This window comes from Podarcis bocagei (genome assembly GCF_964188305.1).
Source record: "Podarcis bocagei genome assembly, chromosome: 14".
In the NCBI taxonomy this organism is placed as follows: Eukaryota; Metazoa; Chordata; class Lepidosauria; order Squamata; family Lacertidae; genus Podarcis; species Podarcis bocagei.
In genome coordinates, this window is record NC_138139.1 from 42,882,277 (window position 1) to 42,897,913 (window position 15,637).

General features: G+C 45.7%; 1 protein-coding gene across 1 annotated transcript in view; it reads left to right on the plus strand.

Annotated features, from left to right (window-relative positions):
* The window catches only part of MOSMO (modulator of smoothened), a 46,191-nt gene that overhangs the window by 24,499 nt on the left and 6,055 nt on the right, over positions 1-15,637 (plus strand). The window contains exon 2 of the mRNA XM_081169783.1: positions 11,576-11,788. Within this exon, the coding sequence (XP_081025909.1) occupies positions 11,576-11,788 (213 nt within the window). The remainder of the gene's footprint in view (positions 1-11,575; positions 11,789-15,637) is intronic.

Consider the following 15,637-nt stretch of genomic DNA (forward strand, 5'->3'; position numbering starts at 1 on the left):
TTGATTTATTTATTTCATTTCTGAATCACTTCTCACAAGGCACCCCAAAGCGATTTACAGTATAACATACCGTATTTTTCCGTGTATTAGACGAGGGGTTGTCCAATACATGGGTAGTGGCATGGGGGGGGGGGGTTAGAAGCGGTGTGCCCGTCAGCCAGCCGGTTGGCGGGAGTGCAACTTCCCCCAATGCTGCCGGAGTGGGAAACGATCTAGGGAGTGTTTCCTGCACGCAGCTGTGTGCGGGGAGAAGCTGTGCACTGCTAGCCAGCTGGCTGGCTTCCCCTGATGCCGCTGTGTGCGGGAAACACTCCCTAGATCATTTCCCATGCGTAGCGGCATTGGGAGAAATTGCACTCCAGTCAACCGGCTGGCTGGCTTCCCCTGATGCCGCTGCATGCAGGAAACACTCCCTAGATCATTTCCCGCACGCAGCGGTACTGGGGGAAGTTGTGCTCCAGCCAACCGGCTGCCTGGCGGGAGCGCAACTTCCCCCTATGCCACTGCACGCGGGAAACGATCTAACGAGAGTTTCCTGCATGCAGCTGTGTGCGGGGAGAAGCTCAACAACTTTGGGCCATCTCCCCTTATTTTCTTAAAACTGAGCCCCCCAAAATGGTTGGTTCTTATACATGGGGGGCATCTTATAGATGGGAAAGTACAGTACATAAAACAATTGCATATGTAAAATCAATTCAGTTTGAAGACAGATACCAACCGGGATAAAGGTTTTAGAAGGTTTGTTGAAAGTGGAACGTCTTTAGCAGGTGCCAAAACGCAATAGAGAAGGCATCTGTCTGCTATTCATTGGGAGGATCCAAAGGGCCGGTGTTTCCAAGAGCATGCAGAATGGACCTCCTGATATGATGGTACCTGCAGGATGCCCTCTCCTGTAGAATGCAATGATTGCTTGGGCATGCAGGCAGTGAGCTGATCTTGGAGGTATCCTGGTCCCAAGCTGCGTAGGGTTTTGTACACCATATACCTAGCCTATCTAATTGGCAGCTGGTGCAACTAATAGCAGTTGTAGGGCGGTTTGCATTGTGGGCTGTGTTCCTGGAGGAAGTTTTGGTGTTCCCCATGGCACCTTACAAAGTTTCATATGTATAAGCAAACTGGGCAAGTTCTCTTCTCTCCAGGAACTCACACATGACAACAGCGGTCAACTCTTTTTGTGAGCATAGTTGCAGGACCACACTAATTTAGTAATGCACACAGTGATTATTGCAGAAATAATAGCTCTGTTCAGGTGTTTGCTGAACTGTCCTGTTTCCAGGGTCTCTGCCAGCGGTGAGCTTTGTGTGTTGAGAAGGAAGATCTGGTGGAGGAGTCTTTATGCTTTCAGCTGAATAATGGGCCTGTCCCTTAAGACCATTTGGCCAAATGCATGAAGATTATTCCTTCACACCTCCCACACACTGCCAATCGGAACAGGGGAATTGGGCTGGAGCTGGCCTGCGTGTGTGGCCACATTGAGACACTCTTCCCAACAGTGCTCCTTGTCTATGGCCTCCTATGCTTTTTTGCCTGCATTTGTGGATCTCTGGAAAGGCACAGTCTGTAATGGCTGTGATATTTCCATGTCAGAGCATCTCTAGAGACTGATATGCTTTTACGGTGCAAGTGCTAAAGGAGTGTGATGATTTCCCATTCTGAGATACTAGTAACTTCCAAATGTGATGTTCCTTGATGCATCCTCAGTAAATAGCTGCTAGTTAAAGAGGGGGAAAGGCCAAAGAGTATTCAGATACATTAGAAATGTTCTCCTCATTGATGGAATAATAAGTCAATCTCTGACCGGTGCATTCTGTGCCTTGATTTTCCTCTTAAGCAAGTGATAATGTGCTTTACACCATGTCTGGCAAGAGCTGAAGGTTGTGGAGGTAAGATTTATGAGTTCAGGACACAAAAGTCTGAATATGCTTGCCTCTTAATCTGTAAACAGAACAACCTGCCCGAAGCCCATTTGAAATAAAGCCTCCATCTATCATGCTGTGTTCTGAATATACATTCTCAAATTACATCTTAAGAAGTCTCAACAGAAATTGGCTCTATTCAGAGCAATACTAGTAAGGTACAGATATAGGGAATACCTGCACCTCTCTGACTCCGGATATGGATATACATTTCCTCCTTAGTATTATTAACGTGGAGGGCTTTTTAAAGCATCCGATCTAAATGTAACCTAATGGTTACTCAGACAATATTATTACATTTTCAGACTGTGTGTGTGTGTGTTTTGAATGGAGTCCATATTTCCCTTGTCACACATCATTTTTATTGCCAACTGTTTCCCACATGCCTGTTCATGATGCTTTTTAAAAAAGGGGGGGAGGGGATATGTTGTAAGATAAAGCAATATTGAGTAAAGTGAAGCAGTATTGAGAAAGTTAACTAAGATAAATGTGTATGAGGCTTAGTTATCTCAAACAGGTGAGGACATCAGCTTGTATCTGGCCTGTGCCACTTCAGATGGATGGGGCGGGGCATGGGGGGTCTCTTATGAATGGATGGATGGCACTTACTCTCTGTACCTAGAGAAAACATAGAATCATTGAATTGTAGAGTTGGAAGGGACTCTGAGGATCATCTAGTCCAACCCCCTGCAATGCACAAATCTCATACATTCCCTATACAGTCGTACCTTGAATCTTGGACGCCTTGGCTCCTGAACAAATTGGCTCCCAAACTATCAAAACCTGGAAGTTTGTTTTCTGGTTTATGAATGATTTTCGGAAGCCAAACGTCTGGCGCGGCTTCTGTGGCTTCCGATTGGCTGCAGGATCTTCCTGCAGCCAATCAGAAGCCGCACTTTGGTTTCCAAATGTTTTGGAAGTCGAACAGACTTCTGGAACAGATTCCATTCAACTTCCAAGGTACGACTGTACATGGAAAACTCATACGTCAAGGAGAATGTTTCTTTCATAGCCTCCCTGACATTCTAAGTGTCTATGAATAATCATTGGTTTTTCTTTACAGCATTCCATCATGAGACCTCCAGTCAGCTGTCTGAAAGGGTGCAGGCCAGGAACAGTTGTACCTTATTGCCTATTTGTTTTTAAATCAAAGGATTTGTTCTCTCACAAACATCTTCTGAAGCATCTTTAGGCAGTGGTTCACCTCTTAAATCAAGCTGAGGGACAAAGCTGCCCAGTCTTTCCTAGGGACTAGAATAAGGCAGAGGTTAGTTGCATCCTTTGGATGCAGTGCAGGTGTGGGGGAACATTTGGTGCTCTAGAAGTTGCTGAACTGAAACTCCCATCATCCCTGGCCATTGGCCATGCCTGCTGGGGCTGATGGGAGTTGTAGTCCAGTGACAAGTGGAGAGCCAAAGCTTCTTCACAACTGGCGTAGAAGATCTGAAATGCTTTTTCCTCCAATGTTGTGTTCAAAAGCCACCTCATAGAAATCCTCTTTTCCAAATTAGTGGAGGAGGATTTAAAACTGGATCTTTAGCATTCGTATTTGACAACTCTGTGAGGCAGGTTAGGCTGAGAGCTAGGAATTGGTTCAATATCACCCAGTGGATGTGTGGATCTCGACCAGCATCCTAACCATTGCACCGTACTGCCTCTTTTTTGTGGCTGTAGATAGATTTGTAACTTGCAGGACAGCAGTAATCCCCAAAACTGCTGAGAATCGTACAGATAAGTTGGTGAATGTGGCTGCTGGAGACTAACTGATGTAATGCTGTTGACATTCTACTGAACTTTAACTGCTGTATGTAATTGTGTGTTACTGGAAGAACTTGCAGTGACCTTTTGGTTAATGCACATAAACTGTCTTTGACTTTGTCTCTCTTGAACCTGCTGCCTTTCATTGATTCTCATTGGATGCTTGCAATTTCCAGCATTATGAAGTATTTTATAAAGTCTAGCCTTTAGTTCCTCTCCCCCCCACCTCAACTGAAAATCCCCAGACACTGCCACCTTTCCCTGCAGGGGAGATCCTGCAACCTGTTGATCATTTTCTGGTGCCTTTGCCATACACCTCTTCCAGCTCTAAGGCACCTGCTTCTTGGAGATTGGGCAAACCAGGCATCCAAGACATTGGGTTGTAGCCAGCTAACTTTTACTCAGATCCATTAATTTCAATAGGTCTACTCTAGGTTGGTCCACTGAGTACTAAGCGCAAAGCATCCCAGAGTTCCCTGGGAAGAGTGATGGATTGATTAAATCACTCAGGGAACTATTTCTCTGGGAGAGGAAATAGGGGTTTCCTAACAACTCTCAGCACCCTTAACACTTCCCAGGATTCCTTGGGGGAAGCCCTGGCTGTTAAATTGGTATCATGGTGATTTAAGTACTGCATATGTTCCCCTAATTATAAGGCAGCTTCTTGTGACTCTTGGTATGGCTCCATGGGATATACTTATTTATTTATTTTATTTTATTTTATTTTTATTTATGTACAGTGGTACCTTGGGTTAAGAACTTAATTCGTTCTGGAGGTCTGTTCTTAACCTGAAACTGTTCTTAACCTGAGGTACCACTTTAGCTAATGGGGCCTCCTGCTGCTGCCGTGCCACCGCCGTGTGATTTCTGTTCTCATTCTGAAGCAAAGTTCTTAACCCGAGGTACTATTTCTGGGTTAGCGGAGTCTGTAACCTGAAGCGTCTGTAACCCGAGGTACCACTGTACCACCCTTTATCCAAAGATCCCAGGCTGGTGTACAACATTCAGAACACAATAGATGGAGCATAATAAAAAAACATAATACACAGCATAATAAAATAATCATAATAACAGTCCCCCGCCCACATTTAATAGGCCGTAGATTATTTAATGGCCAAAGGCCTGGGTAAAGAGCAATGGCTTTGCCTGGTGCCTAAAGTCATATATCGATGGCGCTGGGTGAACTTCTCCGGGGAGAGCATTCCACAGTCGGCTTTGGGGGCTCTGCTTCCTCCTCCCTTGGCCATAGATAAGCACTATAAAGAGAAAGCAGTCTCTTACTAGTAACAGAACTGTTTAATGAACACAGCAAAAGAACAAGCACCCCTTCTCAGAGTGCAGGTGCTCCCAATTCCAGTTCCACCCACTTCCCTCTAGTCATTTCCGCCCTCTCATCTCCTAGCCACCTGATCTCTTAACCATTGAGCCTTTTGCGCAGTTACCTTAGCTAATCTCCTAGCCTTGGGACTGAGAGGCTGCACATCTTCCAGTGATAGAGAGTCTGATAGCTCACTCTCTTCCCATTCTTCTTCTTGCTGTTCACCTCCCAGTTCTGCCCAACTGTTGTCTTGCAATCTGTGCCCGTCCACAAACCATTGTTCCAAATCAACACTACTCCACTGCTCCTGTGGAGTTTCAGGATCCTGGCCGTGAGCAGCAGGAGGGGGAGGCTCCCACCGTTCCTCACCAGAGTTGTACTCCTCAGCCTGGTGTCTGACAGTTGGGGAGCCACCACAGTAGAAGCCGGTTCTCATGCTGCCACCCTCCAAACCTCTTGGGGAGCAAGGACATGGAGAAGGGCCTCAGATGACAAGCGCAGGGTTTGAGTCAGTTTGTAAGTCAGTCCTTAAGGTAATGCGGTCCTGAGCCATGTAAGGCTTTATAGGTCAGCACCAGCACTTTGAATTGGGCCCAGAAACTAATTGGCAGCCAGCTTGAACTGTATATGTATGGAGTCAATAAGTAAGGTAAAGGACCCCTGGACGGTTAAGTCCAGTCAAAGGTAACTATGGGGTTGTGGTGCTCATCTCGCTTTCAGGCCGAGGGAGACGGTCTTTGTCCACAAACAGTTTTCCGGGTCATGTGGCCAGCATGACTAAACCACTACTGATGCACGGAGGACCATGATGAGTGCCAGAGCACACGGAAACGCCATTTACCTTCCTACTGCAGTGGTACCTATTTATCTACTTGCACTGGCATGCTTTCTAACTGCTAGGTTGGCAGGAGCTGGGACAGAGCAACGAGAGCTCACCCCGTTGTGGGGATTCGAACCGCCGACCTCCTGATCAGCAAGCCCAACAGGCTCAGTGGTTTAGACCACAGCGCCACCCACGTTACCACCAACTGTAAGAATGACTCTTACTTGACGAATGACTCTTGTTTAGGGCCCATCTACATCAGTATTGGCCACACTGACTGGCAGCAGCGCTCCAGGGTTCCAGACGACTCTTCTCCCCAGCCCTATCTGGAGATGTTGCGAGTTGAACCTGCAGGTGCTTCACCACTGAACTATATCCCTCCCCCCCCCCCACTCCAAGGGAGCTGTTTTATGCGTTCACCTTTGCCTCCTAGCATTCTTGGACCCCCTGAAGTTCCCTTCCCTCTTTCCTATTTGTATACTCTTCAGAACAAGGGATAAGACTGTCTTCAGAGGCTGCTGCATTACAAATTATTCATCACGATTTTTGTTCTGCCTTTGGGGGGGTAGGAGGGGTGGCACTGTTAATGCTGTGCTCTCAGCCCTGAGCCCGTCTGAATAATTCAAAGGTGTTAAGAAGTGGGAGAAGAGGCAGGTGCCACTGTCTGTGTTTTTCCTTCCTTTTTATTGTAGGCATTTCCTTTTTTTTGTTGTTGCCTAGGAAACCAGCGTCGGCTGGCATGTTGATGATCAGGTGGAATCCAAAGTAGCTTCAGCTGTCAAAGGTATATTCCACCTCTGTGAAATTATCTCTGCTGATCAATTGAATAGCCCAGGTTTTTATCGCCTTTGCTAAGTTATGGACACCTTCCCTCTAGCTCCACTCCTCCTTTCTAAGTTTTGGCCTAAATCTGCAGTCCAAATGCATGTATATAATTATCTCTTTGAAATAGTGTCCGATGTTAACGGGTCCAGCAATGTGTCATAATCGGAGTTCTAAGACATGAAGAAAAGCATTGATGGCCCTCTAAAGGTGTTATGCAGACATGATAATCCCTGTTCACATGAACAAGAAATTTAGAAATGCTGGGCTGTAGGAAGTCATATTCGCTGACTCCCTTGGCTCATTCTTACAATCAAGAGTTCATCTCCGACTGTCTCCACCAAGAAGGGATGGGGATGACTTTCACTGTCCTCTTGTCAACATCTCTTGGAGTCTTGGGATCATCTAGAACAGGCATCCCCAAACTCGGCCCTCCAGATGTTTTGGGACTACAACTCCCATCATCCCTAGCTAACAGGACCAGTGGTCAGGGATGATGGGAATTGTAGCCCCAAAACATCTGGAGGGCCGAGTTTGGGGATGCCTGATCTAGAATATTCTTGGTCAATCTTTTCCATTGGGCTCCTGAAAGATTGTCTTTAATCTCTTTCAGTCTTTTAAAACGACGTGGTGCCAATGACAGATGTGTTTGAGGAGTCCTGGCATTATGCACATCTCTTAACTCGGTGGTGTTCGCATGGTTAATACAGCCATTCTGTCTTATAGCCGACCCTGTTTGTTAAGATTATCCTCTAGCTGACTTTCCCTTCGATTCTCTTAGCCTTCTAGTGAGCCCCAGCATCACACACAGGTGCTATTTTTTGTTTTTATGGAATTCTGAAATCCACCAAAATAACACAGTGTTACCACTGTGTGAAAGGTATATTTCAAAGAGATCCTGGTCTTAGCAGAGATTGTTGACCTTACCACACCCCTTTGATTTAGTTGCTGAGTCAGTCCTCAAACTGTGTAAAAAAATGGGAGTTGAAACAGGTTAATGAGTTGTTATCCCAGATACCCCCTCAAATCATGTTCCTGGAAATGTGCATTGATGTTTGCAAGGAAGGTCTGTGCGTGCAAATAATTCAGGGAGAACTTAATTAATAATAGTTACATTATGAATTGAGGGGCAATAAGAAGTGTTGGCTTTAACCCAAAAGAGAGAGAGAAAAAAATCCTTCCAGTAGCACCTTAAAGACCAACTAAGTTAGTTCTTGGTATGAGCTTTCGTGTGCATGCACACTTCTTCAGACCAACACGGCTACCTATCTGTAACTGGAACCAAAAGAGAGAGTTTACTTTGGCTCAGCAGCTGCCCATTTGAGGATGTTCAGTAGGCACGACTTCCTTTGCCATTTACTTCCACGTCTTCCTCCTGGCACCTGGGTGGTGGACATTAGATACTACCAATTTTAGGTGACGATGGGTGGCTTGTCTGTTGCTACAGCCTGAGCCTTTAAAGTTAAGCTAGGTTCATTCCTCCACGCAAATTCTCACCTGCAATAACACTCCTGCTGGCCAGCATAGGGTCCATGGAGACTCTGCTGGCTGCTTAGGTCTCCACATGTTTAACTGAGTGGAAGTAAACAAGCCGTCCTTTTGATGCTCCCTATGGAAGAGATTCCACCAACCTCCGTTCTTTGCAGAGTTAAATGGAAAACAGAGAACACTGTTGTTTTTTTCTGCTGTGAATTCATCCAGCTCTTTCTAGGAAGGAAAGGCTGCCCTCTCACGCAGTTGCTCAGTTATACCGTAGCCCGGACAATGTTGTCTTTTGAGAATCGTTGTCTTGAAACAGAGGTTGAGTTGTCACTACCCTACCTTTTACAAGAATGGTTGGGATTCAGTTTCCCATACAGAGATCTATGGCAGGGCAGTGAATGGGCCTCTTTCTCTTCAAATGACAGGGAAATAATTTGTCACAAGTGGTTTGCAGGCATTATTCCCTTTGAGGGGGTTCTTTTTGTTGATTCTTCCCATAAACCCTGAAAATTTATTATTATTATTATAAAGCTAGTTGGTAACATTTGCATTAATTTAATAGCAATTACAGGCATGTTGTTTTTAGTTTCCTTGCATAGGCTGTAGCTTGGGGTGTATATGACATTTGCAGGTTTCCCTATAAAGCAGACCTCCCCCCCCCCCAAGAGTAATCCTGCACAGCAGCTGTGACCCAGCAGTTCCAGACCCCTCCAGATATCCTGTCTTGGATTGCCAAAGAAGTCCAAATTCGTGTCTTACAAAAGCAGGTTTACTGGCTTCTTTTGATCTCTTCTGAGGAGGGGAGTGTAGCTGTTGATGGCTTTTATTCAGTTTGATAAAAGTATATTGGAACGAGACGTGCTCAGATACACGCTACATAATACCTGTGCTCAGCGGAGATTATATAGCGTACGTAGGTGGGTTCAGAATTCAAAAAGGATCTTGTGGATCTGGAAAAGTGATTCAAACGATCAGACAATTGGAGCATCTTCCCTCTGATAAAAGATTAAAGTGTTCAACATTTCTTAGTTCATTTCAAGTCATGGCGGTGGGTGGGGGATGAAGACACACAATAAGGGAGGGATGGGGGAGCCCCATTTCCCATCAACCCCAGTAGTCAGGCAGTCAAGTTGGAATCCAGCAGTGTCCAGAGGGAGACGGACACTCTTTCCCTGCAAGTGGGACTTGTAAAATATGTGTGATACTGAGAAAGTGGGTAGAGAGGATCTGTCCCTTTCCTACAAAATAAGAACTTGGCAAAACTGATTCCACCCAATCTAAACCTACTCTAACCCTGGCCCACAACCTCATGCATTCCCCCTCCCAGGCCCACCAAGGGTCTTTTCCCCTTTCCCCCTCCCTCTACCTATTTCTTGCCCAGGCCCCTGGTTGGCAATATTGCCATTCCTCAGGCCAAAAACATAAGAAAAGCCCCGGTGGATCAGGCCAGTAGCCTTTTTGGTTCAGTACCCTGTTCTCACAGTGGCCAACCAAATGACGGTGGGAAACCAGTAGGCAGGATTCCAGCCCAAGAACATTTCCCTCCATGCAGCCCCTGCCATAGTTTCCAGCAACTGGTCATACCCAACAACCGACATAGCGGTCATGGCTAGCAGCCATTGGTAGCCCCAACAGAACATGCTCATTCCTCATCTGGGACGATAACCCCAAACCATTTTATTGAATACTGAAACTTCTCACACTGCAGAAGATAGGGCTGGAAATAGTGAGAATGCTCATATCTGTGGGTGCACAGGAGCTAAGTAGGATTTGCAAGGTAATTGGTTTCAACTTGTTAAACCATTTGCATCTGGAGTACACTAAGTGAGATTTGTTCAAACGAGAATGCTTTGCTCTTAGCTAACAAGAAGCACCTGAATTCTGTGCTGTAAACACATGCAGTCGTGTCATGCTGGCCTGCTCCTTTCGTGAAGGCGGCTAAATTGAAATGGATCTCCCAGCGCCAAGCGAGGCGTATTAATTGCACAGCCTTATTCTATTATCTTTGGCCTAATTTTCCGGAAAATGAAGGCTGTGCGCTGTGGCAAATCATTAGGACATTTGTAACAATCAAGAGTAGCCTTGGCTGTTATGTGAGGCATTTAGAGCTGTGTCAACTGACCTTTTCATTTGCCCACAATCTGTGCAGCTCTTTTTGGAAAGCTTCTGGTTTGAATGGAAAATGCGCAGCTTGGAAAATTCCACTAATTTTCTACCTGCAGGTGGTGTCTAGAACAGGAGACCCCAGGCTGCCAGCCTATAGACCTTGCATTGCAGTTTATAGCCAGCCATACCCAAATTCCTACTGTGGACAAGTTGTTGTTAGAGATGCTAGTGGCAAAAAAGGGCAGGGATATGTGGAATCTGACAACAATTCCAAACTGCTAGCTTTGGTTGCAGGGAGGCAACATCTGCCCTGTGGTGAACAAGCAGATGAGCGTGAGGATTGTCCGTGTTGATGCATTCGCAATTTGGTGGCCTCTGTTACAGACTTGGCTGAGCCCATTCTCAAGAGAATTCCTTAACACTGCAACTGTGACATCTGAACAGTGTTTGCCTGTGTGCATTTCCCACAAACAGACAATGACTCTGCCTGCAGGTGCTTTTAATCCAATTGTGTTATAGTTAGTCTTAAGGGAGGAGTCATTAAACTGTACAGATCACAAGGCTTTTTTTTCTCCCCTTCAGTGCTAAACCTTTTAACTTCATGCCCGAAGGTGAGTGGGCAGCAAGTTGGAGCTGAGAAGAAAACGTCCTCTGCTTTGAAATGCATCAGTTTCCTGGGCTAACCATGCTGTCTAGATGCACTGATTCTTTTTTTTTCTCTGTCTTGGGTCACTCTTGCTATCTGCAAGCTTTATTCAAGTGGTCCGCGGCATGCCTCTGGATTGGTGGTTGAGGATGGGAAATGGCACAACCATCACATTAAATGTTCATAGTGATTTTTACCTGTATTTTTTATTCTTTTTATTTATTGCATTGTATTCGCTGCATTCTGTGGAATTCAAATTGCAATACAGTAAAATGCAAATGAAGCAATAAAGTGAGATTGAAAATCATACAGCATCTAGCACAGTACAGTTGCTACAAAGGACAGAAAAATCATCAGGTGGCCCACTGAGGTGCTCAGGAATTTTCAGGTGGTCCATGGAGGGGGAAACGTTGGGAACCACTGATATAAACTTTCTACAAAATGGCTACTAGTCTCTTGGTTCAGAGGCCATGTGCCACACAATGTCAGCTGCCAGGTCGCAACAATGGCCAGAAGGGCTGTTAGCTTAATTCCCCCCAGAAATACCTGGGTGGCCATTGTAGGGGGAGACAGGATTGACTTTTGGTGTGACAAGCCAGGGCTGCTCCTAACTCCTTGTTTTGAGGAAGCAGGTGGGGATGGGCAGAGAGAGTAAAAGGCACACCGGTTAATGGGTTCTTGTCTTGTCGTGTGTGTCGTTTCAGGTGCTCTCACAGTTGGCCTTGTGCGACAGTGTCAAACCATTCATGGACGTGACAGGACCTGTATTCCTCCACGGTTGCCTCCTGAGTGGGTCACCACCTTGTTTTTCATCATCATGGGAATCATTTCACTGACTGTCACATGTGGCTTGCTAGTGGCTTCCCACTGGCGAAGAGAAGCAACTAAATACGCACGCTGGATAGCATTCACTGGAAGTAAGTCTGCCTTCTGGGCTCTGGAGTAGATGTGGCTGCAGGCCAAACCTCTCGGAGTCACCTTGTCTTTTGGGAAGTCAGCAGAGGGGAGCACCTGTGTCTGAGATGCTTCCAAACACCTTCCTCATAACCTGAAACCCCATGTGGACCCTCCCTTCCCTGGCAGGAAGCTGAAAACGCTTCCCTGTTTGCAAGAAACCTGCATGTACTGACTCCTCCTCCAGCATAGAAAAGGCCAATGGCAAACCTATAGCATCTGCCATTGGTTTCTGTGATATGAAAGAAGGAAGGGTTTATTAGATTTTATATTCCCCCCCAAGGAGGTCTAGGTAGGATACATTCTGAGTTTGGGGGGTGAGGGGTAAGGCTCTTTTCTCTCATACACAACTAGGTTGCAGTATACTAGTTTCGTCCCTACTGCTAAGCCTAATTTGGGTTCCTCTGTCAAAGGTCAGCACGCTAACAGTGGAGGGCATGGCTGGCTGAGTGGAACAAAGTGAAAAGGAGCATTCCACCGGGCAATAGTTCAGAATTTGTCCACTCCCTTTTCAGAGCCACCTGAGCCCATGATCAACCACAACATCTTGTGGCAGTGAATTCAATACATTAATTAGGCCTCCCACACAGCCAGCCTTTAGGTACAGCTTTGTGCAACCCATGAAGGTATACAAGGGAAGTCTGCAAGCCCCTGCTGCTCAGATCAAAAGGTCTTGAGGCAGAGATGGCGCTGTTTCCCTCATCAAACTCCTTCATATCCAAAGCAGAAGCAGATTTCCCCTGCTCTAGTGCAGGTCCTTCTTCAAGCCCCATAAACCAAATATTGGCTACTTCATTGAATGCTGCTGAACATGAAACTCACTGTCCACACAGGATCCAAAAAGACTTGCAGTCCTTGTTTGCAATATTCACTTAGTTTTAACTGTCTACAAGTCAGGCTCATCTGTCAACCTTTTTTTTTTTTAAAGTGGCACCTGTTAAGTATGAATGCAGATTAATAGCAATGGCTGCTGAGTTACACAGTACTTGCACTGGTGGCTGGTGACTGTTGGAGCTGGTGGGGCATAAGGCAGGGAGGCCAGTGGTAGGTGGAGTCAGTGCCAATGATAAGCAGAGCCAATTACTTCTGGTTTTGCCCTTGTCCTTCTCCCTGCTGAGTTCTACAAGGAGCAATGCTGAAACTGAAGAGGAGGAAGTTTACAGCCTGTGCCCCCTCTTGAACTGGTTGCTTAGCAGTTCTTGTTTTATCTGTAAGCCACTTGAGTCCCATTAAGGAAAAGGTGGGGTATCATAAATAATAATAATAATAATAATAATAATAATAATAATAATAATGGGCTGTTTGAGGGCACACTGAAGGTGGTTGGGCATTTGTCCTTATGGACCAGCCTCCACTGAGCATATGCAAGCTGTCTTTGATCAAACCTATTTCTCACTCTACAAGTTAGAACTTACCCATATTCACAAGCCATCAGTCACTGTGGGCTAGCAGTGCAGGTTGGGAAATTTGAGCTGGACCGATCTCCTTTCACAAATATTTACCCACCCAGGAAGATCAGAAATACTGCTTTCCATGAAGCACCCTTCTCCAAACTATTGCACATGTTTGGGGGTGGGTAATTGGAAACTTATCTCTTTACGCAGACTAATTATAACAGATAGGATCCGTTTTGAAAAATGGAGTAGGTGCACATGCATGTTTTAATAGGATTGCTTTATTCCCTGCTTTTTGTTCTAGTCAACAACAGTTTCACCTATACCAGAAACCAATTTTCTGCAAGTGTCTGAGCCTAATCTGCTGCAGGATTTTGAATATCCCCAAGTAAAAACACTACATTATCTAAAAGACAGACTCAGAATGCCCTGGGCAGCTGCATACAGTATCACTGAGAGCTAGCGTAAATAGAAAAATGGATAAAAGGGGGAATGCGGCATTGTGGAGTTTTGGGGGTTCATACCCTTTTTTCTTAAATAATATACTTCTGCAAGCCTGAGTTTGCTGAGACCTCCTTCTAAAGGAACATCAGAAATGGAGTAGAAATGTTGGAGGAGAGGGCACTACTGTCAGTGGGTACTTGATGGTGGTGCAGAGCTCAGGTGCAGAGTCGGCCTTTCTCTGAATTCTATTTGCTGAGAGAGGGGCTCCTTTTCCCTATTGCCCCATGGTTGCCATGCCAGAAACGTCGTGACTTCTGGGAGGCACTCTGGTTCAATGGTAGAGCCAGCCAACTCTGATTCTCTACTTTGCATGCAGAAGGTCCCCTACTCAGTCTCTCGTATCCCCCAGTTAAAAGGTTTAGGTATCAAGTGATGGGGGAAAACCTCTACCTGAGACCCTGGTGAGCTATTGCCATTTGGAATGGACAGTTGTACCAAGCTAGATGGGTAGGTGGTCTGACCAGGTGCATGTCCACTTCTGATAAGCCATACGATGGGCATAATGCTCCTTTTGTGCTCTACAGCGGGAGGGGGGTGATGCAACTGTATCGGGAGGAAGAGCCTGGCCAAGGTTGAAGGCTATCTACACTGGGTCAGCAAGCCTAGAATTTTATCCTGTGTGATCCCTTGGGAACATGAAATTCCCAAGAGCAGGTGTCCCCTCCTTACCTCACATCTGGGACTCACACAGCAGTGGGATAGGGTAGTAGAATAGGCTGAAGGCTTGTTTATTCCAGAGTGTGCTGTGCCTCTGACCCGAGCCAAATCAAGCAGAAGCCAAGTGGGCTGTTTTCCAAACCTCCTGGTCAGCGCACACCCCTATCCTGTTCTCTTAGCAGTGTTCATTTGGGTGCCGAATTAACAGAAAGCTTTAAGCTCCCTCTAGTGGTTTTTCAGCTGGAGTCCTGATAAACTGAATTAAGATTGGATTGGTAGACTGTCTGTTTCAGGTAGGTGTCCCCATGGCTACTATAGCGTTCTTTCTTTGACATGAGAAGCCATCGGTCTCCTAGCTTGTGCCTAGGGTGAGACCACAAAATATTCGTTCCAGTTAGCATACTGCCCCCCTTGAGGTACGGCATATGTGTGTTTTGCGTTGAATGTGTACCGTGCTGTCTTCAACCTACTTACACATTTTTACACATCAGTACCCCATCTTTCATTGAACATTTCCAAGATGGCTTACAGTTAAATCAGGAATCCATGAAAATGCTTTAAAAAGCCCCTGTTGATAAAACCGGGACAGAACATCACACTAAGAGTCCAGCCATCTAAAATGGAGATCAACTGAAGGTATCATGATTTACTGTTTGTTTTTTTGAGCTTGGTTTAATAAGAAAATCTTCAGCTGGCATCTAAAACTCAGGACAGTGTTGGGTAAGTGGCCTTAAGGAGGGTATTTATTGCTGGATTATACTGTTACAATGGCTTTCGCTTGAGCCATTCCTTGCCTGATCTCTAATGATGGTGGTGGGAATGATTGGGTAGTACAGAGGTTGCCAACATAGCGCTGATGGGCATACAGGTACCAACAGAGGCTTTCCATGAGGCATTCTGTAATTGAGGTGCCACCACTGAGAAGGCTCTCTACTTGGTAGCCGTTTGCCACATGGCAGCTGGTGAGGCACCCAAGGAAGTCCCTCTGCCAGAGAATTGTAGGGTTGGAAGAGACCTGTGAGGTTCTCTAGTTTAATCCTTTACTGATGCAGGAAATCTGAGGTTCTTAAGTTACAGAAAGGTATATATGCAGACAAGTAGTGCCTTGCAACTTGGGAGATACTCAGAAAACAAAGAGCAACATCTGTTGGTTTGAATGCCACATCCCTCTAAACCCCAATCCTCTTTCTTGTCCTTTTGAGATGTAGTGGGATGAAACTTCCAAGGCCTGCAATCTCTGGTGGTGGTTGTTTAATG